Below are 26,851 nucleotides of genomic sequence, written 5' to 3'. Positions count from 1 at the left end.
TCGGCACTGAGGGGGTCGCATTTCACACCCCAACAGCTGACGGGGGCAGGAGGTTACGCAACAGGCCAGGTGTGGGAGGAGGCCTGGCACATCAGAAGCACACAGACACGGAGGATACATTTGAAGGTTCAACGTTTGTAAAAGTTACACATTTATTATCGTGACAAATAGTCGTTTCTGCACGGTGTTAGATTTACTGTCTATAAAATGTCACATAGTAACGAGACAATTCTGCTCCTCCTCTTTGAAGCTGGACATGAGCGAAATGATGAAATAAATTATAACGTTGGAATATATGTGTTGCCTGGGGGATCCCACCAGTAGCCTGAGACATCTACCTAGTCAGATGGACGGATGGACAATTGGGAGGATGTGTGATGTACACTATCAGGTCACCAGCAGAGGGCGCAGTAGAGACAAAGCTCCAACCAAATGGAGACCTCAGCTAGCCAGCCAGCCAGATATCTATGCCAGCCAGCCAATGAGATATCTATACCAGCCAGCCCATGAGATATCTATACAGCCAGCCCATGAGATATCTAACCAGACAGCCAGCCAGTGAGATATCTATACCAGCCAGCCAGTGAGATATCTATACCAACCAGCCAGCCAGTGAGATATCTATACCAGCCAGCCAGTGAGATATCTAACCAGCCAGCCAGTGAGATATCTATACCAGCCAGCCAGCCAGTGAGATATCTATACCAGCCAGCCAGTGAGATATCTATACCAACCAGCCAGTGAGATATCTATACCAGCCAGCCAGTGAGATGCCTGCCAGCTAGATATCTAGACCAACCACACAACCAGATATCTAGACCAGCCAGCCAGTTAGATATCTAAACCAGCCAGTTGAATGTCTGGCCCAGTAATCCCAGTGGTCAGTTCATTTCCAGGCTCCTGGACATTCTCTCCAACTCCAGTGTGTTTCTGCTTTGGAATGTCCAGTGGGTTAGTCCTCCATCATAGCTCCATGGAACCAAACTCTGGTCCAGTGGTCCTTAGAAAAAGCCCCTCAGTCTCATCATCACCATGGGAACCCAGTGTGAGGGGATCCTCTGTAGGTCCCTGGGCCTAACAGCCCTAAGTCAAGGCATCCCCCGACAAACACACACATCCGCACATACACACTCGCGCCCCACACAGGTCCTGCTCCTCGGAGTCTGGGTGCGCGGGGTGATGGCCTGGAGGAATGCAGAGAGAGGCGGCAACGTCGTCATTGCACATACTGACAAAGAAGGTGATGACATCATGGAACTCCCTGGGAATCCAGGGACTCAAGTTCATTGGCCAGGATCCTGCTGCCATTATCACTGTAGCTGCGGTTTGGCAGGAATGACAGTCTGGAGAGAGGGAGAGAAAAAGATAGAAAGATAAATAGAGAAAGATGTAGAGAGAGAGGAATGTCCACAGTTAGGTTGTGTTGTGTTCTGATCACAGCTGTTAAATGTCCACCCCTTAACTCCCTTATAAAGACAAAATATACATACAGGTCAAACCAAGGTTAGGATGAGATCAGCTACTTTACTGAGGCTGACAGTAGCTTAAAGACGATTATTGGTTGGAGCTGTTGCTGGAAGTATTCCACTCCTGCTGAGTGATGAGGAGCCAGACTCCTCTACAGCCTAACACTGGAATATCACTTCATCTGCTTATCAGCAAACCAGAACAGACAAAGGTAATATAATGACACTTCCAGTGACATCACATCCTTCAGACACAGGATTGGCTCTCTGGTGGAAGTCCTCAGATAGCCCTGGAGCAGCTCTGGTTATAAATGACTGTTTTGTTTTCGATTATAAATCATGTGAGAGTTGTTTGTTTTAAATCCCGAGTGTGAGTGTGTGTGTGTGTGTGTGTGTGTGTGTGTGTGTGTGTGTGTGTGTGTCTGTTGGTTGGCTTAGTAGGGTCCAGGTACAGTTAGGCTCCTGAGATGAAAAAGGATAAGAAAGACTTTGGACTCCGGTTGTTGTGGGTCCAACACACACACCCACACATGCACGTAGAAGCACATATACACACATACATTTGCATGCTCAAATACAACTAACCTTCATCCTAAACCAGTGGTTTCAGATGAACCCTTGGGGCAGATCCTGTATCAGATAGTAGATGTTTAGTTTCATAACATGTGGCGCTATGTCTCCTTAGTCTTCCTGTCCCTTTGTCTACTTCCTGTCACCTCCGGGCCATGGGTAGCACTGCCTGCTCTGGGTTCAGGCAGTCACAGCAGGGACAAGTCACCATGGATACTCCCACGGAGAGATTATTGGAAGGTTTTAGGTTCCCATGGTCACCCCTGACCCCTGTAGAATGCTCCCCAACATTGCTTCCTCTTTCAGAAGAGAGAGAAAAAGATAGAGACACAAAGAGCGAAAGGAGAAAGAAAGGGATATATATATATATATAGAGAGAGAGAGAGACAGAAGAAACAACAGAGTGACTACCCTGGCTCCCATAACTGCCATCATCATCATTCTCATCATCACTAATTCACAAGAGACAGACTGAGTTCACCATCTGTTATATTCTACTACAGTGTTTCCCAACCGGGGTGCCGCGGTTGGGAAACTGATGAAAGCTGCTGTCTGACGAGAGCAGGGTTCCGTGTAAAAGTCCTTCAAGGATTTTTCCTTGTAGCTGGATGAGTCGACTGACATTAGTGGGCACACTCAGCTCCTGGCAAATGTTCGATTCGTAGATGGCGACAGCATTAGAGAAACCTTTTTATTTTGTAAATCAATGCCTGACAAAACAACGGGAGAAGAAATATATTGTGTGACAACAGAGTATCTTGAGCAGGGGGGGTTGGCTACAGCATTTAGAAACTTTTCTAAGGGTGCCATGACTGAAAAAAGGTTGGGAAACACTGTTCTAACAAACCTTCCACCTCTGGCTGTGTGTGTGTGTGCGCTCATTCAGTGACCGTACGTGTGTGTGTGTAAGTCTTCTTCGTGTCTCCAGATCACTGTCACTTAATACGACATGAAACAAGTGAAGCAGCAGCATCAGACAAGGCTTAGGCCATGACCCTGCGAAGATGTTTGTGTGTTTTTCATTTCAGGGTAATAGTTGCCGTGGAACACAGCAGAAGCTGGCCTTAGCTGTTCCTCAAGGGAACCCGGAGCACACAGAGCAGCAGATAGGAGAGATAAACCAGAGATGTTCCCACAGGAAGGATTAGTGGGGGACATTTATCCCAACGAAACCGACAACAGACTGAAATATCTTGAGAATAGATCTGAGCATTAAGTTGATGTTTTGGTTTTAGGAAGTGTATGTTGTGCATGTGCTGTGTGGTAGACTGTCTGTATATGTTACGGTATATGTGGTGGATGCCTTTGACCTTTGAATGCAAGTGAGTTGTGATCTCTTCATTGTCCTCTGTGAGAACTCCTGCTCGGCTGGTGACCAGACAGATGATCACCCAGGCCTGACACTCACACACACACACACACGTGCATATACACAGACCTTACTTCTAAAGCCTGAGAAACACACATCCTGCACGTCTGTAACAACACACTACAGTGATGGCTAGTCCTCTGGATATTTAATGAGCTAATTGGATGTTTGGTTTACTTCTTGATTTTCTGGGACACTTCCAAACATGGTCAAGCCCTGATGTTCTCTGCCAGAGATTGGTCAGGCCTGGACAGCCAGCCAAAGAGGAGCCAAACCAGAACCAATCACAACACGTCCTCAGGACATTAGCATGTCAACACATTTTGACCTGGTTGATACAATTCTTGTTTGACATCAAATAGAGCGGGAGACTGTTCTGAGGCAGTCTTCTGCCTGCCAAGTCCGGCAGAATGCGAGAGGTTTATTTCGCCCCTGGGAACAAATGCATCTCATATCTGCAGCTCTCTCAAAGACCAGCTTGACTAGAGGTAGAAAGAGCCGCACAGAAATAGATACACAGACACCAAAATACACAAATACAGAGAGAGACATACATGGAGATATAGACAAACAGAGAGAGAGAGAGCAGAGAGAGAACGAGGGGTTATCAGGGAGAGAGGGAGCAAGAGAAGGAAGGACAGCAACAGGGAAGAGCGGAGGGAGAGAGGACTAGATCCAGGGAGGGTAGACAGACAGTGCAGACAGAAGAGAGCTAGACAGAAGGAGTAGACAAGAGCCAGAGCACAGCCACTCTGAGATGTTGATCAAACCCCCCCAGTCGAGGTCTTCAGACCCTCATATGTCTCAGCGGGATGACGACTGGCAGCCTGCGACGCAGAGGTTTGGGGTTCAAATCCCGCCGGGGGCCGAACATAAATATGACTTAAACAAAGGGCTGTTATGATACACAGATAAAACAACCTTATTAAATACTGTCTGTTTGAATCGGCCAGGTTTGTCTGAAAGGAGGCCCAGGGCATGGAAACACAGCAGAGTCTACAGCTACAACACTATGGACACACGCACCACACATTACGAAGCAGTGTGTGTGTGTGTGTGTGTGTGCAGTAGAAGATCTGGTGTCAACACCAGTGCCATTGTCAGTTATCCTAACTCCCCTGTGCTCGGACTGACATAATATGCACTTACTGTGTTAGTGCGGCTATAAATACCCTCTGAATTCATATACCGTACACAGTGTTTTCATATACTCACTATTAAGAATATACTGCGTATAAATATACTGTGGACTACCAGACTCAGTCTGGCCGACACGCCACCTTCTTTTCTTCTCAAACTTTTGTTTTGATAAAAGAACTGAACCGCAGTTCATAAAAGCCAGCCTACTACTTGATCTCTGTCTTCATTGATGTTGGAGCAACCATTCCTGAGTTCTGATTGTTTCCAAGATCTGGGAGCAGATATGAGGGGCCAGACCAGTGTTCTGGTTCTGGTTGAGGGTTCGGACCCGGGGTGGGCCCTAGGACGATGTTCTGCTGTGGGGAAGGTTTTGCTACGGATGGCTGAAGAGAGAGATAGCTGTGGCACTCTGGAACAGTCACACATTGTCTTGTCACTGACTGTCCTGAGACAGACTGTGCTGTCTGATACGCTCCTGTTACAAAGAGTCCTGTTATAGACTGCCCTATGTCAGAGAGCCCCCTTGTGGGCTTGTTGGTTTGTTGTTGTAAACAACTATGTAAATAAACAGCAGACAAACAACCACAGCAGGAGAGGAAGGTGCAGCAGGGTTTCTGGTGACATTTAAAAGCAGCCGTTATTGGGGAGACATTCACTGTAATCGGATTAGTGCTGCTGGCTGAGGCACACACACACACTCACGTACACATACACACACACTCAAACACACACACTCACGTACACATACACACACACACACACACACACACACATGTACTCACGTACACATACACACACACACACTCAAACACACACACTCACGTACACATACACATGTACTCACGTACACATACACATACACACACTCAAACACACGCATGCATGCTTTCTGTACTGCAACATAAGGCAGAGAGACAGGCAGACAAGGAGTGCAGACAGACAAACAGACAGACCGGGAGACAAAGAGGCAGACAGACAGACAGACAGACAGACAGACAGACAGACATACAGACAGACAGGAAGGCAGGCAGTCTGGTAGTGTTAGAAAAGTTAAAGATGTAACTGTTATCCTGTATAAGAATGATTCTGTGTTCAGTATTCCTTGTGTGCAAAGAGAGGCCTACCCCCAAATCTGAACTCTAGGTAACACTAGGCTTACGTAAACAAGGGGACCTGGGTTTGACCACTATCTTACTGGAGAGGCCATAAAAGAGTTGGTCAAGCTTACAGGGGTCAGAGAGTGCACACACGCACACACTCAAACACGCACGCACACACGCGCGCCAGGTCTATGCAAGGGAGCCAATGAAAGAAGAGCCATGGGACATTTGCATGCATTTGTTTTAGCCAATCAATGTAAAGAGCGGGTCTGTTTAAATAGCTTGCTAGCACAACATGCTAGCGGACAAACTTTGTAGCACAATGGCGTGTGATGTTTTTGTCTCCTTGTGGGTCGGCCGCAAGCAATAAAGCTTTCTTAAACTTGTTCACCGACTGACTGTGCCATGCTTGATAGATTAATATTTCTGACAGGTAGACAGACAGGCATATAGACAGACAGACACACACACACACACACACACACACAGACCCAACTCTGCAGGAGTCACTCCTCTCAGACCTTCTCTACTGACGGCCTCCCTATCCTCCACCTTAAACACACCCACACACATGCGTGCACCCACACACCCATGCACCCCCGCACACACGCAGCGCTTACAAAGGGCACACGCAAGCACTTGCCCACACACACACACACACACACACACACACAGGTCTGAAGGGTGAGAGCAGAGCGTTAAAGCTCCCTCAGTAGCACATGATGGTGAGGATGATGGGCCTCTGTGCCAGCGGCTCAGCACGGCTTGAACCCCTGCCCTGTGGACCCACTGGACCCTCAACTGACCGTCTGGACTGCATTGTTCCCCAAACAAAGTAACAACAACGACATAAGCAACAACAGAATTCACAATGTTGCCGAAATAAATGAGACGCCCACTCTAACACGTTTCCCCAAACTTTCAATCCACACTTTTGTTCCCACACTGAAAGCTGCTTTGGGAGCAAAATAAAGGCTAAGCAAAGGCAGAGGGAAATGTTTTCCTCTAGCACACAATGACTCAGCACAGACAATGGGATTAGAGGTGGTTGTGAGGTCATTAATTCAAACTAACATCCCTCACCAGAGCTTCTGGATACAGCTTTACATCCTGGAACCAAGCAATAAGACAGGCTAGTCAAGCCCTGGACACCCTGGACCTACTGAATCAACAGCAGACAGCCGTAGAGCAATGAAGAGCCCATTCGAAAATGTTTATAAATAGTTACAACTGTGTCTCTGCATAAGGACTGAGCTCAGAGGCGATGCTTGCGTGCCTCTAGATGGGATGAGATCAGCTCCGAGCCAGGGATGTTAGCGTGCAGAGCTAATTCTCCACAATCTGGTCATTATTATTATTCAACCAGAAGACAAAGATTAGCCTCGAAGCTACTGTGTAGCCACCAGCCTCAGCATCCGCCTCAGCCTGGTGTGTGTGTCTGGTCTTGTTTAACTACCCTTGCGGGATCCAGAAGTCCCCACAACGATAGTCATCTATGAAAAATTGGGGTTTTGGACCCCACAACTTCAAGTGCTTCAAGTGGGATTTAAGGTTTAGATTTGAATTTGTGTTCGGGTTAGAATTACAAAAGGGTTATGGTTATGGTTAGAGGTTAGGGATTGCATGATTTTGAATGGAAGTGAATTGTCAGTCCTCACTAGGATAGTAAAACAAGCCTGTGTGTGTGTGTGTGTGCTGCGACTGTCATAAGTAAGAACACTCCACAGAGATTCCGGTGTGATTTTGAGCAGCTACTATTTTAGTGACAGTAATGTGATTGTGAAGATCTGCTCTATGTCTCAGACGAGGTTTAACGACAGACGTTACAGCCGCTAATAATACTGTTTGTTTTTCAGCTTCCTGCATCACACGCTCGACCGTATAACCACTCTGAAGAACACAGACATACAGCCCTACAAGAAAGGTTCTTTTCCAGTGAGCAGCGTTAAAGAGAACCACATGGCCAGGCTGGAGACTCAAAACATGTATGGAACAAAGTCATAATCCTTAAATGTGAAAAACCCCAAACAACATGAAACAAAGTGAGTCAGCCAGCAGTCACACCCAGGGGAAAACTGTGGACTAGAACACACTGGTAGAACCCAAGAGACACTAGAACCCAGGACACGAGAACCCTGGACACTAGAACCCTGGACACTAGAACCCTGGACACTAGAACCCTGGACATTACAAACTGGGAACTAGGCCTTGACTATAATCCTTGATTCTAGAACTTGGAAGCTAGAGCCATAACTCAAATCCTGCCAGAACAACATCTATGTCCTCATCTATGGCATTTTTAGAATTGAGAACCTCATCTTGAGACTAGAACCTTGTTTAGAAATCAAAGCACTATAAGGAAGTGTGTCCGTAACCCTGTGCAGCTCCACTCTTCTCCAGCTCTCCAGACAGATAAACATCTCTGACACGAGCAGGCCCCTGCATCCATCTCTTACAGGAACCAGACAGACAGAAACACACAGAGGTGTTCATGAATCAACACTGATAGATGCTCCACATTCTACCAATGTACACACACATACGCAGTAAAACGTACACAATTCATTTGCATACACATGCACACACACAGATGCATGAGCACATGCGAATACGCACAAGCACACACGCACACGCACGCAGAGGCGTCTGTGTCTGCAGGTGCACTCAGCAGCCTCACAGCCAAACAGGGGATGGAAAGTATAGTGTTGTACAGTGTAAACCTTCCTAAGGACTCGCGTCCATCATGATGACCTCCCTGGCAGCACCATGGCCGGCTCTCCAGACCCCTCCTCCTCCACCCCACCATCCCTACCCTTCACTACACCCCCCCCCCTCCTCCCCCCGCCCCCCACCGTGCAATAACTTACCCACCCCTCCCTCCACACCATCCTCCTGACAGCACCCCCCCCCCCTACAACCCACCCCCCTCACTTCCCAGGCTCATGCAGTGCAGGTGGAGGGCTGACATGCACACGTCCTGTACAGTATATCTGGGCTTCAGACTTGGATCAGGACCATTGCAATAAGGACCAAATCCCTGGGGCGGCACACACATGCTCGGTGGTGTGGGGTGGGTGGGGGGATGTTAGGGGTGCACTGGACTAGGGTTCTCTTATAAAACTGGATCAGGATCCGATGTTTAACTGGATCAGGTTCTCTTAAGGGACATGGTCATGCTGAGGTTCTCTATGGACGAGCGACAATAACCTGGTTTCCTGGTTTTCCTAACACCCAGACAGGGCCAGCCTCATTAAGACACACCAGGGATTCTGGAGGTGGGCTGTATTTAGACAGGAAGAGCTCAATGGAACCCATGTGTTGATCCCTTCCGAGTAATGGCTGTCTGCAAAGTAAGCTAATCAAAATGTACATCCGACACTTCTGGAAATGTATCGAGCTCAGCCCTGGATAGAGTTAGGGCCAGGTCTGAGCTCAACCCTGGGTGGAGTTAGGGCCAGGTCTGAGCTCAGCCCTGGATAGAGTTAGGGCCAGGTCTGAGCTCAACCCTGGGTGGAGTTAGGGCCAGGTCTGAGCTCAGCCCTGGGTGGAGTTAGGGCCAGGTCTGAGCTCAACCCTGGGTGGAGTTAGGGCCAGGTCTGAGCTCAGCCCTGGGTGGAGTTAGGGCCAGGTCTGAGCTCAACCCTGGGTGGAGTTAGGGCCAGGTCTGAGCTCAGCCCTGGGTGGAGTTAGGGCCAGGTCTGAGCTCACTCCCGGGTGGAGGTCGAGTCTTACCTAAGAGAGGTGCCGTTGACGGAGTGGTGGCAGGGCCGGGTGGGCCTGTAGCTGCCCTGGCGGGCGTAGCGGTCGTCCCCGCAGCACAGGATGAGCAGGAAGGCACGTCTGAAGGCGCGGTTCAGGAAGGCGTACAGGAAGGGGTTGAGCCCAGAGTTGATGTAGCCCAACCACAGCCAGGCCGTCCATACCTGCCACGGCACACTGTACTGGACAAACGGGTCCACCACGTTGGTGACGAAGAACGGCGCCCAGCACAGGCAGAAACATCCCATAATAACAGCCAGTGTCTTGGCCGCTTTGGTCTCCACGCGCATACGGCTCGACGACGGTTGGTCGCCGGCGCCCGCGGGGCTGGGGTGGTGCTTGGGGGCGGAGCCGGCACGCTGGAGGGTGCCTATCTGGCGGGCGTGGCCCATGGCGGTGACGTAGATGCGCTGGTAGGCCAGGACCATGAGGCCGAGAGGCACGTAGAAGGCCACCGCGGAGCAGACCAGCGCATACGGACGGTTCACCATGAACACACAGCTGGTGCTGTTGCTGCCCGCAGCGTGATGTCGCTCCTGGATCTGGGGAGGGACGGGCGTGGAGACGTACGGGTTACACATGTACACGTCCACACACGCGTTCACACAGAGAGGCTGTTGGGATGGGATCCAGGAATAGGAGGATTCAAACCCACTTGGCGTGGCAGGCACAAAACCCTGCCACAACAACTACACCTAATGGAAACAACAACTGCAAGTTGTAGTAGATAACAGCTGCAGGGGCAGACTGCTTGGGGCTGGGTTGGGGTGGAGGGCTGGAGGACTGAGGTTGGAGGGGGGGGGGGGGGGGGTGGTTAAAGGCTTGGAAACTGATGTTGGGAATGTTGGTGTGGGTGTGGAGGGTTCAGGGTGCGATGCAAGGCTGGAGCCTGGGACCTGGGGTTGGGGGTGGGGGTGGATGTGTGCTGCTGGAGGGTGGGATGGGAAGATTGGGGCTGGCTTGTACTCCTATCATGGAGCCATTGTCAACATTCATCAGTTCAGGCAACACTGGAGGGAGTGAACTAGAGCTGTGTATGTGAGATTATGCGTATATGTGTGTGCGTATTGGTGTGGTGTGTATGGGTGTATGGTGTGTGTAAGCAAGCTATCTTGCCCTGGAGAATCAGAGGTATTTGTGAGCTCAGGAGGGTGGGCTCTGCTCCAGGCCAGCCTCGCCGACCTCCTCCGTGTCCTCCCTTCACAACAGCACATCTCTCTCGGGGAGACCAGCGCGCAGAACCCCTGCCCATTGCCTCCTTCAAGAGCAGTGTTATTCAAAAAGATACGCAATCGAGATTTCTGTTTTTTATCCGGGGTTGGCCAGCTGACATTCCTGTCAGAATGTTTGAGCACTGACGAAACAGCACACTCTCCAGAACTTGGAGTGGTTCCATGTTGCATCTGGCCCTGTGCTCAGGAAGGACTGAGGCCTTCAGAATGGTGGGGTCGACAGACCAGGGTTCCAAACTTGGCAACCCTGTTTGTGGAGAGCTACCCATTTTCAAACCTGGCAACCATGTTCCTGGAGAGCTACCCATCTGTAAACCTAGCAACGATGTTCCTGGAGAGCTACTCATCTGTAAACCTATCAACCATGTTCCTGGAGAGATTTCCTTATGCAAACCTGGCAACCTGGTTCCTGGAGAGCTACCTTTCTACAAACACGTCTCTCCAAGAACCAGGTGGGACAGACTGTTTTTATTGCTTACTTGAACATTGAACTTCAATAAATGTCACAGCCGTTAGTCCAATATCTGACTAACCCTGCTCTGACAGTCTCATGACCAGGCTGACTTGATCTAAAACCCTCTCTTGCAGAACACAGCTTCACTCACGTTAAAATGTCTCCTCAAACTTCGTCAAAATATGTTAATCTGAGATTAACTCCATAATATTGAACACAAGTTTACTTCATTTTATTTAAGGGTTAGAGAGACTCACAATCTCCTCAATGCCAATGGTGTTCCAGCTTTGCATTATGGGTAGAAAGGAGATGAAGATGGGGATGAACCAGCAGCCTCCCAGCATCAGCGCCACCCTGACGGGAGTCATCTTGTGGCGGTACACCAGCGGCTGGCAGCAAATGGCATAGTACCTAGAAATAGATATAGATAAATAGCCAGCCAGATCAATATATAATACGTAGGTAGATAGACAGACATGTTGACAGACAGAGAGAGAGATAGACATTCGATTCTGTTTTCTCTTATTCTATTCTCTATTATCCACCCGTACCGGTCCAGGGCGATGCAGCAAAGGTGCAGGATGGACGCCGTGGTGAGCAGTACGTCCAGAGACGTCCTGACCAGACAGAAGATCTCCCCGTAGATCCACACACCCGTGGTCAACTCCACTGCCGCCAAAGGCATCACCAGCAGAGCCACCAGCAGGTCGGCAAACGCCAGAGACACTATAAAGTAGTTGGTTTTCTTCTTCCTGTAGACGTCATGGGTCAGGGGTGAATGGTTTCACCCTGGAAGGACCTTACTGGAATGTTGCACTCTAAATGTAAACTTGGTTAGTCTCTCAGCATCCCAGCCCCTCAAGCTCAAAGCAGCAGCAGAAATCAACCCTTACATATAAGAATGTAGAACAGTGGCAATCCTCACTCCATCCTGGTCCTCGTGCCCCCCTGCCCTGCACGTTTTAGATGTTCACATGAATGGGTCATTAACAGGCTCAGCAGAAGCCTGATAACGACCCATTCATTTGAATCAGGTGTGTGTGAGCAGGGAAACATCTAGAACATGCAGGGCAGGTGGGGCACGAGGACCAGGATTGAGAACCACAGATGTAGATGGAAGTACTGCCGCCATGGTGGGACCTTAGTACAAGTAGCATGGCCTTGGCCTTCCTCTATCACCACACCATCCACCTGACAGGAAGTGACCCATTTATCCAGCTGTCAATCACTCCTGCCCCACTTCAACTGAAATCAGTCAAGTTCTTTTATCTGGAACGAGCTTTCATGTTTTATCACAGATGAAGTGTGACAGAAGGCCTAGATGTTGAGGTCCCGGTAGCAATGCACACCCTAGTGACCACCAACCTGGCAGACCGACAGGCAAACTCACCAACAGACAGGCCACCTGGCATGCACAAATGGACAGACACATTGGACAAATCTATGGTGCTACATTTCTACAGACATGTTCATGTGACAGTGGATATCAATCTAATCACATTTCATATAATCTGTTATGATAACTCAGTTCCTATCTTATCTGTTGCTCAGTTTCCAGTCAGTAAGGAAGTAAACAGGAACCCAATGCGTGCTAACAGGATGTGAGGTTGCATACCGCAGGTGCCTGTCCTTGCAGAGTGCCACCATCACTAGCAGGTTTCCCAAGACAGTCATGATAATGATGACGGTGAGGAAGACGGTAAGGATAGCCGTCTCCACGGTGACCACTGTGTGTTCCGGAGCTGGAACATCATCTACTGAACTGCAGGAATGAGAGCAGATATGACTCTGTCTAAAGTCAGAAATCCTTTATATGTTTACTGCACTAGCAATGTGTAACTTATATACTGTATGTCTATATATGCACTGTCACTAATGAAATTCAGAATTTCCATAACTGCACTGTCAGTGTTTGGTTTCTATATCCACAACTGTATGCTGTATGATTATAAGCATTGATTGATTTATTGATAACATGTATACAGCATTGACACAGTTTGAATCTCCGTGGTGATGGTGATCTTACTGTAGCGCTGGGTGAGATGTTGTGTCCATCACTGTTCACCTGCATGGAGGTCAACAGGGCAGAGGCCTCCTCAGCCCTCACTGTGGCCCTGCAAACACACACACACACACACACACACGCCTGCAGTCAGAAACCAACCAGACAGGTAGTTTACATTCCTCTAAATGTGGTGGGATACAGGTAGGTTTACAGGTCTTAGACCGGTAGGTAGACAGGTGTTAGACAAGTGTGAGACGGCTGGGTAGACAGGGAGTTAGACGAGGGTGAGACTGGTAGGTAGATAATCACATCAAGCCGGATTTATCTGCGACGATATGTGGGGAGTTATAAAGCTGTTGTTTCAACACACACATCTATGCCAAACAGTCACCTGACTGTCTCCTCTACAGAATGCCCAACATTCTTTCCAGAGACACAGCTTCTCTAAAGCAGATGGACGATAAGAAGGAGAGTAGAGTGGATGAAAGGAAAGGAGAGAAGAAATATAGAATGAATCTCACTCAGTCACTCTTCTTCTTCTTACAGGCCTCTCTCATGTGACATCAATCTCATGTAATATACATGGAACATTAAATGGTGTCAGAACACATTCTTTCTGACAGAAGGCTGTGTGACAGGGCTGACCTGACAGGTTAGGTGCTTCTGTGTATAATAGAACACAGCAGAGGGAGAACAAACTCAGGCCAGACCCTCTGGATTATCACCCACAATCCTGCCTCCCTTCCCAAGCACCCAGCCTCCACAACACACACATACACCCACGTGTACATGTCCAAAAACACACAATCACAAACACACATACTTGTACAACTCAACAGACACACTTGGACACACAAATACCTTCTGAACAAATAGTGCCCACACATCCAGTGGTATGAGACAATATTTGCCTAATCTGAACTTCAACAGCAGAGAGAAGCAGAGAAACGTTTCAGACAGGTTGCTATTTCCTTTGATGTTTGGCCAGTGAGGTCGATGTTTTCACAGCTCTGAGTTTACACTTCTCATCTGTCTGACAAGTAGAGGAGGCACACAGAGCCTACTCACTGACGAGATAGACAGCACAGAGGAGAGTGTAGTAGAGTAGCGAGGAAAGGAGAGGAAAGGAGGGGAGAGGAGAAGAGTGGAGAAGAGAGGCGGGCAGGGGAGGGGAGGGGAGGGGAGGGGAGGGGAGGGGAGGGGAGGGGAGGGGAGGGGAGGGGAGGGGAGGGGAGGGGAGGGGAGGGGAGGGGAGGGGAGGGGAGAAGAGAGGAGGGGAGGGGAGGGGAGGGGAGAGGAGAAGAGAAGAGAGGAGGGGAGAGGAGAAGAGAGGAGGGGAGAGGAGAGGAGAAGAGAGGAGGGGAGAGGAGAGGAGAAGAGAGGAGGGGAGGGGAGGGGAGGGGAGGGGAGGGGAGGGGAGGGGAGGGGAGGGGAGGGGAGGGGAGGGGAGGGGAGGGGAGAAGAGAAGAGGGGAGAGGAGAGGAGAGGAGAGGAGAGGAGAGGAGAGGAGAGGAGAGGAGAGGAGAGGAGGGGAGAGGAGAAGAGAGGAGAAGAGAGGAGGGCAGGGGAGAGGAGAGGAGAGGAGAGGAGGGGAGGGGAGAGAAGGGGAGAGAAGGGGAGAGGAGAAGACAGTTTGGAATATTTCGTCTTAGTGAGGCCAGAACCCACCTTGGTCATAGCAGCTGCAGTTCAATTCATTAGGGTGAGTAAATACCATACTAGAGGACAGAGTACGGGAGGGGATGGAAGGAGGAAGACGGGGAGAGGAGGGGAAGATAGAGGTGGAGTGTAGGGTAGGGTATAGGGGCGGGTGGGGAGTGAACCCTATACAGGAGTAACTGCCCTCAGAACAACATGGCTGCTGTTTTCATTCCTGATATTTGAGGCAAGCCAGTAGAACCAGAGACAAACCCTGCCAGCTGTCTCTGTTCATCAGAGTCCAGCTCGGAGCAGCCAGCAGGTCCTCATCCTCACACTCCAACAAGCCTGCACCCGACTGCAACACAGGCTCTGCCCAAGCATTCTGGGTAGGACAGACACGTCTCTTCGCATCACAGACCCGACCAGATGATCACCGCTGAACAGACGATTATGGGGGTGGGATTTCTTCTGTCTGGAAACTGTGTGTCAGAGCTGCTCCTTTCTCTGCCTAGCTTTCGGGAAGCAAGGCATGCTGGGTATTGCTGTGGCCCTCGCCACTGGCTACAACCTGTGATTGAGTTCATTTGAATCGTCAGAAGACTCCGAAAAGCACCAGACCATGTCAAGATGTCATGATGTCATGAAAGCGGACAAGGAATAATTAATACATAGAGAGGAGGGGGCATCTGATCTACAAATTTGAAGGTTTGTAGTTCCAGGCATTCACAGAACCACACACAAGCCACACAGAGGTAAACAACACCACCGAAAAACTCACAGCACACAGAAAAACACATAGGACATTGTGTCTGAACAGCAGCCGTAGATTAAGCTTTATTAAGAAATGTGTATGTATACACACACACTCACAAAGTGTGACCTTTTGCACACGAGAACAGTCAGTTATGATAGTTTGGGGTAATTTACAGTTGAGATTGTTAAAATGTTGTGTCCAGAAGTCCAGAACCAGAGTGCTGTCCAGGCCCGGCCCGACAGACATCAGACTCTAACACAAACTGACAATGCCAGGAGGGAGCAATAGGAGAAATTGCATACTTGTAAAGTTTGCTTAAGCACCAATTGGACACGGGCTTCCTGTCAAGATGGTGTCCAGCAGCTTTCACTCTGAAGCAGGCTGAAATAGAACTGGTCGGCCGGCCGGAGACACCTGATTAAACCCCACTACGACCCACGGCCAAAACCACCTGGAAAACTGCTCTCAAATACTGGAGGAGCTCTCGAAATGAATTAAACACTAACAGTGAGATGGCCGGAGGTAAGCCCCCCCCCGCTTCTCCTTCAGTGTGTGTGTGTGTGTGTGTGTGTGTGTGTGTGTGGATGGGGCCTAGGGAGCAACTTTCACTAACTTCATGGTCACGACAGACTATTCCATGTGCTCAGGGAGAGTTTCCCAAGCTCCACGCATGACTGGCCCAGGATGGCCCTCACGGCTCCGGAGCACATTAGGAGATGTGACCAGCTCTGTGGTTAGAAGCCAGGCTCTGGGCCAGGCTCTGGGCCAGGCTCTGGGCCAGGCTCTGGGCCAGGCTCTGGGCCAGGCTCGGACTGGTGGGCAAGCACAGCAAGGAAGGGTAGAAAATAAGACAGCCTTCGATTAGGAAGGAATTGTGCGAACACACACTCGCATACGCACAAACACACTCTGACACACACACTCTGACACACACAAACACTGTCATAAATGCTCCAGCTAGTCATCATGGGAATGGTCTGCTCTTTATTATCTTTCTCCACTTCCATCTGCCCCAGGCCACAGAATAACAGCCCCTGCCCACAGAATAATTGCCCCTGCTGTCAGAATAACTGCCCCAGGCCACAGACTAACTGCCCCGGCCCACAGAAAAACCACCTCAGCACACAGAATAACTGCCCCAGCCGACAAAATCATTGCCCCAGTCCACAGAATCACTGCCCCAGCACACAGAATAACTGCCCCAAACCGCAAAATGAGCAGCAGTGTGTCTGTCTGGGAGTGCTTCCTCAGATTATGTGTGTGTGTCTCTTTTGTGTTGTGTCACCACCTATCATCTGTATCCTAAACACACTCTGAACTGGCCGACAGCAGGGCAGCTTGTGTTTAGATTATAAACACCCCCCCCCTCCTCCAGACACAAACATGCACCTAATTCACACACACACTCGCACTTTGCACACACATATAGAAATACCAAGTAGAAATAATCTCATGAAACCCCTTGCACAATGAGTGTGTTGTGCTTGCTGCTGTGTTTGTGTAAGAGAGAAAGAGAAAGAGAGAGCCAACATGTGTGTACTTTCCATGATAAACCTAATATTTACTCACTGATGAAGTTAACAAAGAAGGAAGGAATTTACAGAAACATATGATGTCAGAAACTTCAGCATCCGTCTATTAAAATATTTCATATAACAGCTACATACATGAGCGTAAAAAACAACGTTTACTACAAGTTCAAGACACTTTTTATAAACGAAATTTCTAATTTTATTGTCACACGAAGGTATCTGACACTGTATAATAAACTTTCCTTACCTGAGAGCTCTCCGCCTCCGTGCTCCGGTTCGAGCGGCGCCTCGGGTTGCTATGGACTCTCATATTCCGTCTGAATCTTGTCACTGATATCTAAAGGCCAGTCAGGTGCACTCAGTGCCATGGGGTTTACCACGGTGCCATAGTTCGCGGGGCAAGGAGTGTGACAGAAGAACGGCAGGCAGCCTGGCCGAGTGTTAAATTGTAGTGGGGAGTTTCCGTGGCGCGCGGTTGGAGGGATGGATGAACTGGCCGCCCCCAGCACCACTGTAAAGAGCAGGAACATGTGGGCAACACCGCCCCCGTGTTGCCGCAACGCGGAAGCGCAATGCCTTTCTTGTACTCAAAGTGGCGTTATCATTGTAATACATCAAGCACTTTGGTTTGGAGGTAGGCTATAGTCAACTAGCTTGGCCTCACAATCATAGTAGTTTTCTTACGTCTCTGGGATATTCTCCAGAAATAAGAGATGATCAGATAGCCTAATTCAAAGTAAACATATAACGTCAAGGTTCAAGCAGATCAGGGGTTGAGGCGGACTGGGTGGGGGGGCTGCAGGCTGGGGGTAAAGTTGTTGTTAACTTTCCCGCATAGAGCGGATGTTGGACAGTATTAAATAGTAATATTTTTAGACTCAAATAGTGTGTTCTAATAATAGATTAAAGAGCGGCCTCGGGGAGACAGGAAAACAGAAGCAGACTAACACTGTCCTTTTGTTTGAATGGCTCAAGCAGTGATCACAGGAATTTGGGTACATTCTTCCAACAGCACTCAGGCAGTGGTAGCTGAAGCCCCCCTATTCCACCCTTGCTGGCAGTCTGCCTGGTGCTATGCTGGACCCAGGAGGAGAGGGCTCCGGTGCCGACGGCCAGGGGCTGCACTTTTTACAAGTCCAGGAAGCATAGTAGGCTACGGTTGCCATCGAGACAACGCAATGACACAGCAGTAATGAGATATATCGGTGCCCTAATGCCCGCGTCTAGCAGCCTGTATGATCTTTTAGACAAGGAAGTAGGCTTGAATTAACGCGTAGACACTCTTTCTGTTTGCATCGTTTAATCCGTTTAACCGAGTGGCATGCTGATCCGCAGGTAGGCTACAGTTTCAATACTGCACTTTGCAGTAAAGCAGTACTTTGAACCGTGTAACTGAGCAACAGAAAGATCCGGAAACTGCCATTAACGAGTGATAAACGGCAGATCATGGCGAAATTACCTGGAACTGCGGGTGTCTCTGTGCTTGGTGATAAATCAATGGAGTTTTACCGCGACCCGGTGAGTTTTTGTGAACAGCGCATTGAGAAGTACGGGACACGGATCTTCCAGTCAAGACTTCTGAACAAACCCACAACATTTGTCTGCTCGGTGGAGGGGATGCGAGAATTACTATGTGGTAGGTACACGTTGGTGTGTGTGCGTGTGTGTGTGTGTGTGTGTGTGTGTGTGCGTGTGTGTGTGTGTGTGTGTGTGTGTGTGTGTGTGTGCGTGCGTGTGTGTGTGTAATTAAATTACATTGAATTGCAAACGTTTTGTAAAGCCTCATTCATTATGCAGTTATTTAGGCCTAATTTAGATTTGGGGTTCAATTTCCATGAGTGAGTGTATAACCCCTACCCAGATGTCACGGGACGTGATTAATATGACTGGTAATACACTCATAATCTCAGGATTAGACACGGTCTCTCCACCGACCGTGTCATGAGATTCCCCCGTGATGTATCGAAATCAGCCGCAGGAGTAGTGATGTGTGTGTGTGTGTGTGTGTGTGAGGGGGGGGGGGGGGGGGGGGGGGTATTATAGAGCATTTACCAACCCCTAAAACATGTTACAAAACATGTGGTTATACGTTGTGTTAATTATATATAAATGTTAATGCATGGTTTATAGCAGTTGTCTTTACATGATGCTTTCCAGATTCTTCTCCATCACCTAGCAGAACTACAACCCTTTTAACTTGGCGTGCAGAATGTTATTTACCAGAGAGGAGGAGCTATAGAGGGGTTATGATTAGTGACAGGTGTTCTTGCAGGAACTGGCTTTGATTTCACAAGCAGCAAACCCTCTAAATTAGAGAACTGGATCGCCATCATAGTGCTGCATTCATGTTCCTGAGCGTGTGGCCACATGTGTTTATGTGCTTACTTGTGTTTTCCAGAAAAGTCCTCTGTGTTCCTGAAGGACCCCACTGATGTCATGCACAACATGTATGGAGACAACATTGTGACCTCCAATGGTTAGCTGAACCTCAGACCCTCAGACCCGCAGACCAGGGCACCCCAACCCCCCCCCCCCCTTACACACACACACACCCTGCCACTTCAGGCCTACATACCTTGAACATGTCACCAGATGTGTGTTAGGCTCTATGCTGGTTTCATTAATCTTGTGTGTGTGTTTGTATATGCATGTGTGTTCTGTGTGTTTTGCACACAGGTGAGGAAGCGTGCCTATTGCGTCTGTCTTTGACCAGTCTGTTCACAGGGGCGTGTCTCGAGTCCTGGAATGATTACATCACCAGGTGACCACCAATCAGCAGGCTCCTCAGACATAAAAAGAGTTCAGGTTCAACAGAGTGTGTGGGACATCTTGAATCAGGATCAGATGGTTCATTCTAAATATGACCTCTGTGGTCTCTGTGTTCTCTCTTGTCCAGAGTTTGTGAGAGATGCTTGAACGACCTCTCTACAAGGTGAGGAACTAGACACTGTATCCTCTCAGCTGGTTGACATGCTGACCTGTGTGTGTATTTAATGTGTGTGTGTGTGTGTGTGTGTGTGTGTGTGTGTGTGTGTGTAGCAGGGAGCCTGAGTCAGTGTATCCCCTGTTTAAGCGTGTTGGGACAGAGCTTGTTCTTGGTCTGTTTCTCAACGTCCAGCCAGAGGAGCAGCTCTTCCAGGAGATCACAAACCTCTGCACCCTGCACTGGCATGGTAGGATCCACTCATACACTACCTACGCTACACACACACACACATACTGTACAGACTTACACACACATATGGTACACACACACACACACAGTTTCTTGCACACACACTATTGTATACAACCACACACACAGTACACACATACTGTCTCTCTCTCACAGACACACACAGTACACACACACAGTACACACATACTGTCTCACACACAGTACACACACTCTCTCTCACACACACAGACTCACCCGCTCGCCCCACCACAGGTCTGATCTCAGCTCCCGTCAGTGTGAAGGTTCCTCTGTGGTCATCAGGCTTCTGCACAGCCCTGGAGGCCAGAGACCAGCTGCTGGACATCATCAGGGACAAGCTGCACACAGACACACAGGGGTGAGATGGCTGCACACACACACACACACACAGGGGTGAGATGATGGCACACACACACACACACACACACACACACACACACACACACACACACAGGGGTGAGATGATGGCACACACACACACACAGGGGTGAGATGGCTGCACACACACACACACACACACACACACACACAGGGGTGAGATGATGGCACACACACACACACACACACACACACACACACAAGGGTAGGACAAGCTGCACACCCAGGGGTGTGAGAGGCTGCACACAGAGGTGAGAGAGATAGGTCAGTGCCTGAAAACGTTTCGAAGAGGATTTCCCAGCCCCCCCTCCTCCTTGCCCCTCCCTCCAGGTTCGTGGGCTCCCTGGGCTCTCTCCCTCTCCCTGAGCCCAGCTGTGCCTCTCAGCATCTGCTTCTCTTCATCTCAGCTCTCATCCCCAAAGCCCTGGCCTCCCTGCTCACCTCCTTCACCATGGCCCTCAGCGGACCTCAGATGGTACACACACACACACACACACACATGCACACACACACACGCACACAAAGTATCCTCCCTCCTCACCTGTGTATGTATGTGTGTGTATGTCTTTCTGTGTTTGTATATGTGTATGTGTGTGTGAAAAGTGCGACAGAGAGTGTTTGCGTACTGTGTTTGTGTGCGTGTGTGCGTGTATATAAATGTGTATGTGTGTGTGGGTCCCAGGAGGAGACACGTCGCAGGGCCCGGTCTGACCCCGTCTATCTCCACCATATCCTGCTGGAGGTCCAGAGACTGTGGCCGCCATTCATTGGTGGACGCAGGATAGCCAATCAGGTCCGTTCTTCTTCACCGCCACAGCAACCGGGGGTGTCATGTACCTGTTCATACGCTAGGGGGCAGAGGAGTCCTATATACGTTAGCCTGTCCCATCTCCAAGCCTTGCCCAACCAGCCCTCATCATCACCATAGCAACCTCTTTATAGAGAGCCTCCTTGGTGTTTGTACTGAGATGCTACTTTGAGCCAATCAGGTTTCTTTGTTGTTGGTCACTCAGTAAGGCTGACCCGCTTGCTCGACCCTGACCTCCATCTGAGATTCGTGTGACCTCATCTCTGTTTTATGCAACCGCCAATTGGAGGAATTGATTCTGTGATTGACTGTGTGATTGAGTGGCCGGCCCTGCGGCCCGGCTGCTGCTGGTTGGCTGAGAGGAGCTGTGTGGCAGCGTAGTGGAAAAAGCAGCATTGCGTTGGTGGATGTGGAGGGTGGAACCCTGCGGTGGTGTGACCTGGGGAGGGGTCTGGCAGTAGAGAGGCAGCCAGGTGTAGCGAGAGCACTGCTCTGCATCCTGAACAGGTTCTAGAAAGCACACACAGCACACACACTTGAGACATACTGTATACACACACACACAATCCTGCACCATTTTTGTTGTATGCAGTTGTTTTGTCTGCAGGTGTCTTTTCGTTTGTTATGTTGTTATGTTTTGTGTGGACGAGTGAGGCCCAAGAATATGGAGTTGGATTTGTTTCATAATTCACAAACAAATGTAATGTGATTCACAAATGTATTTTGTGATTCACAAATGTATTTTGTGATTCACAAATGTATTTTGTGATTCACAATTAAATGTCACGAGTTATCTTTGCCCCGTTACATTTATTTGTAACCTGACGAACACAAGTTCCAAATCCCTGCATTTGTGTGTGTGGATTTTTGGAACTTTCCTGACGCGCTTAGATTCACAAATGCATTTTTTCTAAAATATATTTTCTCCCGTGTCTAGCGTGTCTATGTGTCTAGCCTAGGAAACACTTAAAATGACTAAACATGGATCCTGCCATTCTCAAGAATATTCAATCACGTATGATAATTGGTTTAATAAGATTAACAAGCTATATTTCACTTACATTTGGTGGGCAGCTACCAGACGACATTGCTCATGATTTTAAGGAGACAACGTCCGTTATTATGGTGAGTTGTTGTAGTCCATTTATTTGTGAATCACGACAATGCATTTGTGAATCACGTTACATTTGTTTGTGAATTATGAAACTAATCCAACTCCATACAAGAAAAGTAGCTGATGATCTGCATTAGCTAATGAGGATCTTCATAAAATCCACACACACTGCACACTCACATAAGCTGACACACACACTCAGTGTACAGGACGTAGAGTTAATTGACAATGTCATGAGGCTTATCTGGAAACTGTCCCCTCCCCCTCTAGGACACGTCCCTGGGGGGGTTCCTGGTTCCCCATGGTTACGCAGCCATGTACATCAGCCATGCAGTGCATCGTGACCCAGAAGTCTTCACACACCCTCATGACTTCCTGCCTGAGAGGTGGAGTGGCAGGTACAGTGTGTGTGTGTGGGTACAGTGTGTGTGGATATGGTGTGTTTGTGTGTGTGGGTATGGTGTGTATGTGGGGGTATAGTGTGTGTGTACGGGGTATGGCGTGTGTGTGTCAGAATCAACTTCATTGGTCACAAGCTCATGGAGCAGGTTGCTATGGCAGAGGATCCTTAGCGATGAAGGATAGGGTGTGAGATGAGTCATAGAGAGGGAGCAGCAACGTGAGAGTCAGGTGACTGCAGCTCTGCTGCTCTGTGTGTGTGTGTGTGTGCGGATAGTAGTGACTATAAGAGAGACCATTCATCCTCCTCCTGAATGAGGGTTTAGGACTGGTGAACCCTCATGACAGGATACTCACTCACTCACACACACTCACACACACACTCACTCTCACACACACACTCACACACTCACACACACTCACACACACACTCACTCTCACACACACACTCACACACTCACACACACTCTTACACACACTCATATACACACGCACCATTTTGCCTCTTTGTCCCTTACTGCAGACCCCAGGCAGATTAAATCTCCCTTTTATGAAAATACCTAAAAATGTGTGTGTGAGGGGGGGGGGGCACCTTTAAATGCTCTGTCACATTAAGGAGTAAAGAAACTGTCAAAAAGGAAATGCATTAGTGAAACACATTTCCATAGATTCAGTAGAATTAATGCATTTTCCATCAATGGACCTTGTATCCACTAAGAAGGACTATTTGTAAAAGCTCTGGAGATGTTTTGGGAGTTGGAGGAGCTCTGTCTGTCTGTCTGTCTGTCTGTCTGTCTGTCTGTCTGTCTGTCTGTCTGTCTGTCTGTCTGTCTGTCTGTCTGTCTGTCTGTCTGTCTGTCTCTACACAGAGTGTTGCACCAGTGTGTTGCTGTAGCCATTTTCCTATCTCTGCTATCATACCTGTCCCTCCTTCCTGTTTGCAGTATGTTCCCCTCCCCCTCTCCTGCTGGCTCTCTTATCTCTCTCTCATTCATCCATTCATCATGTGCTCTGGGAACTACAGATCTATGAATGAAGAACCCCCCCTCTCTCTCTGTCTTTCTCTCTCTCTCTTTCTCTCTCTCTCTCTCTCCTTCCTGGGGGGAATTCAGCAAGTAGCTGTTGCCATGGTAACTCGTCAGCTCTCCTTACCAATGGGGATTCCCTGACTGCGGGACTGCTTCTGTGTGTGTCTGTCCTAATATTGGGTGCATTTCCAGAGGTGTGTGTGTGGGGGGAGGGGGGGGTGGCGGGGGGTTCTGGTCCCCTGTTTAGTCCTTAGGGACGAGACGATTCAGGAGTGAGTCAGAACGCTCCCCTGCTCCCCTCCCGGTGTGTGGGAGGGGGGGGTTGCAGTTTGAAGTACTGTGTAAAGTGTAAACATAGAAGCAGAGAATCATTTTGCCCGTCAGTCTGTCAACCTCGTTCTGTCTGCCTGATTATGTCAACATGGTTCTGTCTGTCTGCTCCCTGAGCCCCTCTGCTGTGACTCCAGTAGGCCTGGCCACACACACACACACACACACAGGAAGCCAGTATGATGGGGATGACATGAATCCATTCTGTCTTTGTTTCCTGCTGATGATTGCTGAACCTGGCCTGTTACACAACTGGGTCTGGTGTCACCAGGTGCTGTCTCACAGGGGTGCTCATACATCCGGTCACACACACACACACACACACACACACACACACACACACACATCTGACAGCATCTGTGATTCTGATTCTCCAGGAACTCGGGTCAGGAGCACCTCCTCTGTAGCCTAGGCAATGGACCCAGGAACTGCATCGGAACCCAGCTCAACTACGTCTTCCTCAAGGTGACTCCTCCCAATCCTCATCTCTCTCCCCCTGCCTCCCCACCCCTCTTTCCTCCCAGCCCTCCCTCACTTCCTGTGGGGTGACCCAGATGTAACAGAGGAGTCCTCACAGGCCCTGAGGGTGCGCAGAGCAGCAGGCTGGTCAGGTGGTGAAGCCAGGAGCAGCAGGCGGTGCTGGGGGAGGAAGTGGAGCAGAGCCCTGGAGGCTGGCTACCGGGGGGGTGGAGAGGGGGGGGGTTGTTACCATGGTGAGTTTTGCCACGGGCTCTAGAACAGACCAGCTGTGCGTTGCGGCAATTCTCAGACTGAGACTGCCTGTCCACAAACTCCACTCCCACACACAGACATACGCACATACTGTATACACACACACACACACACACAGTCCAGCTGGTAGCAGGTGAGAACAGGACAGGTGTGCTTCCTGTGTTTCCTGTGGGGGTGATGAGAGGCAAGGAGATCTGGAGAGTGGACTGAGGTCATTTGACTGGGAGTTCAGGTAACACAGATACCCCCCCCCCCCCCCTCCACTCAGACACACACACATAGACACCAGCCCCACACACACACAAGCATGTTGCAGACTGACAATGCTAATGCAGAGAGTGAAGGATGACTCAATTTTGCTGCTGACTGTCAGACTCAGACACCCCCCCACACACACACCCCCCCACATGCAACCAAACACGCGGGGTGGAGGGAAGGTGGGAAGAGGGATGGAAGGATAGAGGTGTGGATGGTGTCACCAGAAGAGTGTATGTAGGTCAGAGATGAGTCATACTCTCCTTCCCTCTACCTCCCTCCTTCTCCGCCCCGCCCAGAGGACAGGCTGCTGCCATTCATGTAACCCTACCACCTGACTCCTCACTGGATCCTCCAGCCAATCAGAACACAGACCCAAATCTGGAGTTGGAGCCAAAATTTGGACTGAGACTTCGACCTTTGTCGAATTGATTTCATTTTTGAGAGTCCATGTACTGAAGTGTGTATGTGTGTGTGTTGCAGGCAGCTTGTGTGTACCTGTTGCAGCACTATGAGTGGATCCTGGACCCCCCTTCTCAGGATCTCCAGTATAAATGGCTGCCGGTGTCCCGCCCCTCCAACCCCCCCACTGTCACCTTCACCCCCCCACAGGACCAATGATGGCACAGCACTGAGAAGGATGGACCAATCAGAACTGTGTGAACTCAAAGATGAAAGACTCAAGGACCAATCAAGTGTTCTTCAGCATCCCTGCTGACCAAAGCAGAGACACACCTTCAAATCACTAGCTGCCACTTTGACTGTGATTGGATGGTTCGTGAAGACATTACTGAAGATCACAGATCACACAATCCTCTTGTAGAAAAAGGAAGAGAACGATTATGATCATGATAGGTGCTGCTAAGGAATGTGCTCATTCACACACATGCACACACACACACACCCTATCCCCTAGCAACTACTGCTGCTTAGCAACAGCTCGGCCTAGTGACAGTAGAACACCTAGCCCTTAGTAGCCAGTAGCAGTCTGTTAGCATGCAGCTCTCATACTCTCACTCTCTCTCAATATCTCTCTTTCTATTTCTCTCTCTCTCACGCACACACGCACTCACAGTAAAACCTGACCTGTTGTTTGTAAGAGATGTGGCTGGAATAACCAATTTTGTATATCGTCTTTTGTCTATTATTTATTCAATTTATGAGAAGAGAGTGGTTGGTGCTGTGCTTTTGTGTGAGGGTGTGACCTTGACCTAGTCAAGGTCACCATGCTGTGAATTATCTGGAACCCAGATTCCGTCCACTGTTGCAATGTTGGGTTATCTGGATTTAGCACATTCATGTGTTTTCCATATATAAAAACCTCTCTATGAAACAAGAGGAGAGTGTATGTATGTGTGTGTGTGTGTGTGTGCTATGCTATGCTGCCTATCTTGGATAAGGAATTTGGTTTAGGGCAGTGAAGGACATGATTGTACTGCAGGCTGCACAACAGACTTGCATTCACACACACATGCACTCACACAACAGTCTGTTGACATCCCACTCTCTCACACACATGCTGTGGTAGATAATGTGTAATTGTGGTGAGAGTGTGGCATGTGTGTGAGTCCATCCTGAAAGCGTCCTAC

At 49.2% G+C, this 26,851-nt stretch overlaps 2 protein-coding genes across 2 annotated transcripts; one reads left to right on the top strand and one right to left on the bottom strand.

Annotated features, from left to right (window-relative positions):
• Positions 1–155: 155 nt before the first annotated feature.
• Positions 156–17,380, bottom strand: si:dkey-247m21.3 (5-hydroxytryptamine receptor 4). Its single transcript, XM_067250167.1, has 7 exons — positions 17,270–17,380; positions 13,117–13,204; positions 12,706–12,852; positions 11,642–11,842; positions 11,348–11,501; positions 9,378–9,946; positions 156–1,343 (listed from the first exon to the last, which is right to left on the bottom strand). The coding sequence occupies exons 2-7, from the start codon at positions 13,143–13,145 to the stop codon at positions 1,250–1,252; spliced, it is 1,194 nt and encodes a 397-aa protein (XP_067106268.1). The 5' UTR covers positions 13,146–13,204; positions 17,270–17,380; the 3' UTR covers positions 156–1,249.
• A 1,088-nt stretch (positions 17,381–18,468) lies between these two features.
• Positions 18,469–26,516, top strand: LOC136956708 (cytochrome P450 26B1-like). The gene is made up of 11 exons (XM_067250661.1): positions 18,469–18,658; positions 19,421–19,498; positions 19,699–19,783; positions 19,919–19,954; positions 20,062–20,195; positions 20,453–20,576; positions 20,927–21,071; positions 21,279–21,389; positions 22,789–22,916; positions 24,653–24,740; positions 25,746–26,516. Exons 1-11 carry the CDS (start codon positions 18,469–18,471, stop codon positions 25,881–25,883), a joined length of 1,257 nt encoding a protein of 418 aa, XP_067106762.1. The 3' UTR covers positions 25,884–26,516.
• Positions 26,517–26,851: the final 335 nt, after the last annotated feature.

Source organism: Osmerus mordax, chromosome 14 (genome assembly GCF_038355195.1).
Source record: "Osmerus mordax isolate fOsmMor3 chromosome 14, fOsmMor3.pri, whole genome shotgun sequence".
In the NCBI taxonomy this organism is placed as follows: Eukaryota; Metazoa; Chordata; class Actinopteri; order Osmeriformes; family Osmeridae; genus Osmerus; species Osmerus mordax.
Note: the sequence above shows the minus strand (reverse complement) of the source record. Positions and strands in the feature narration are given on the sequence as shown.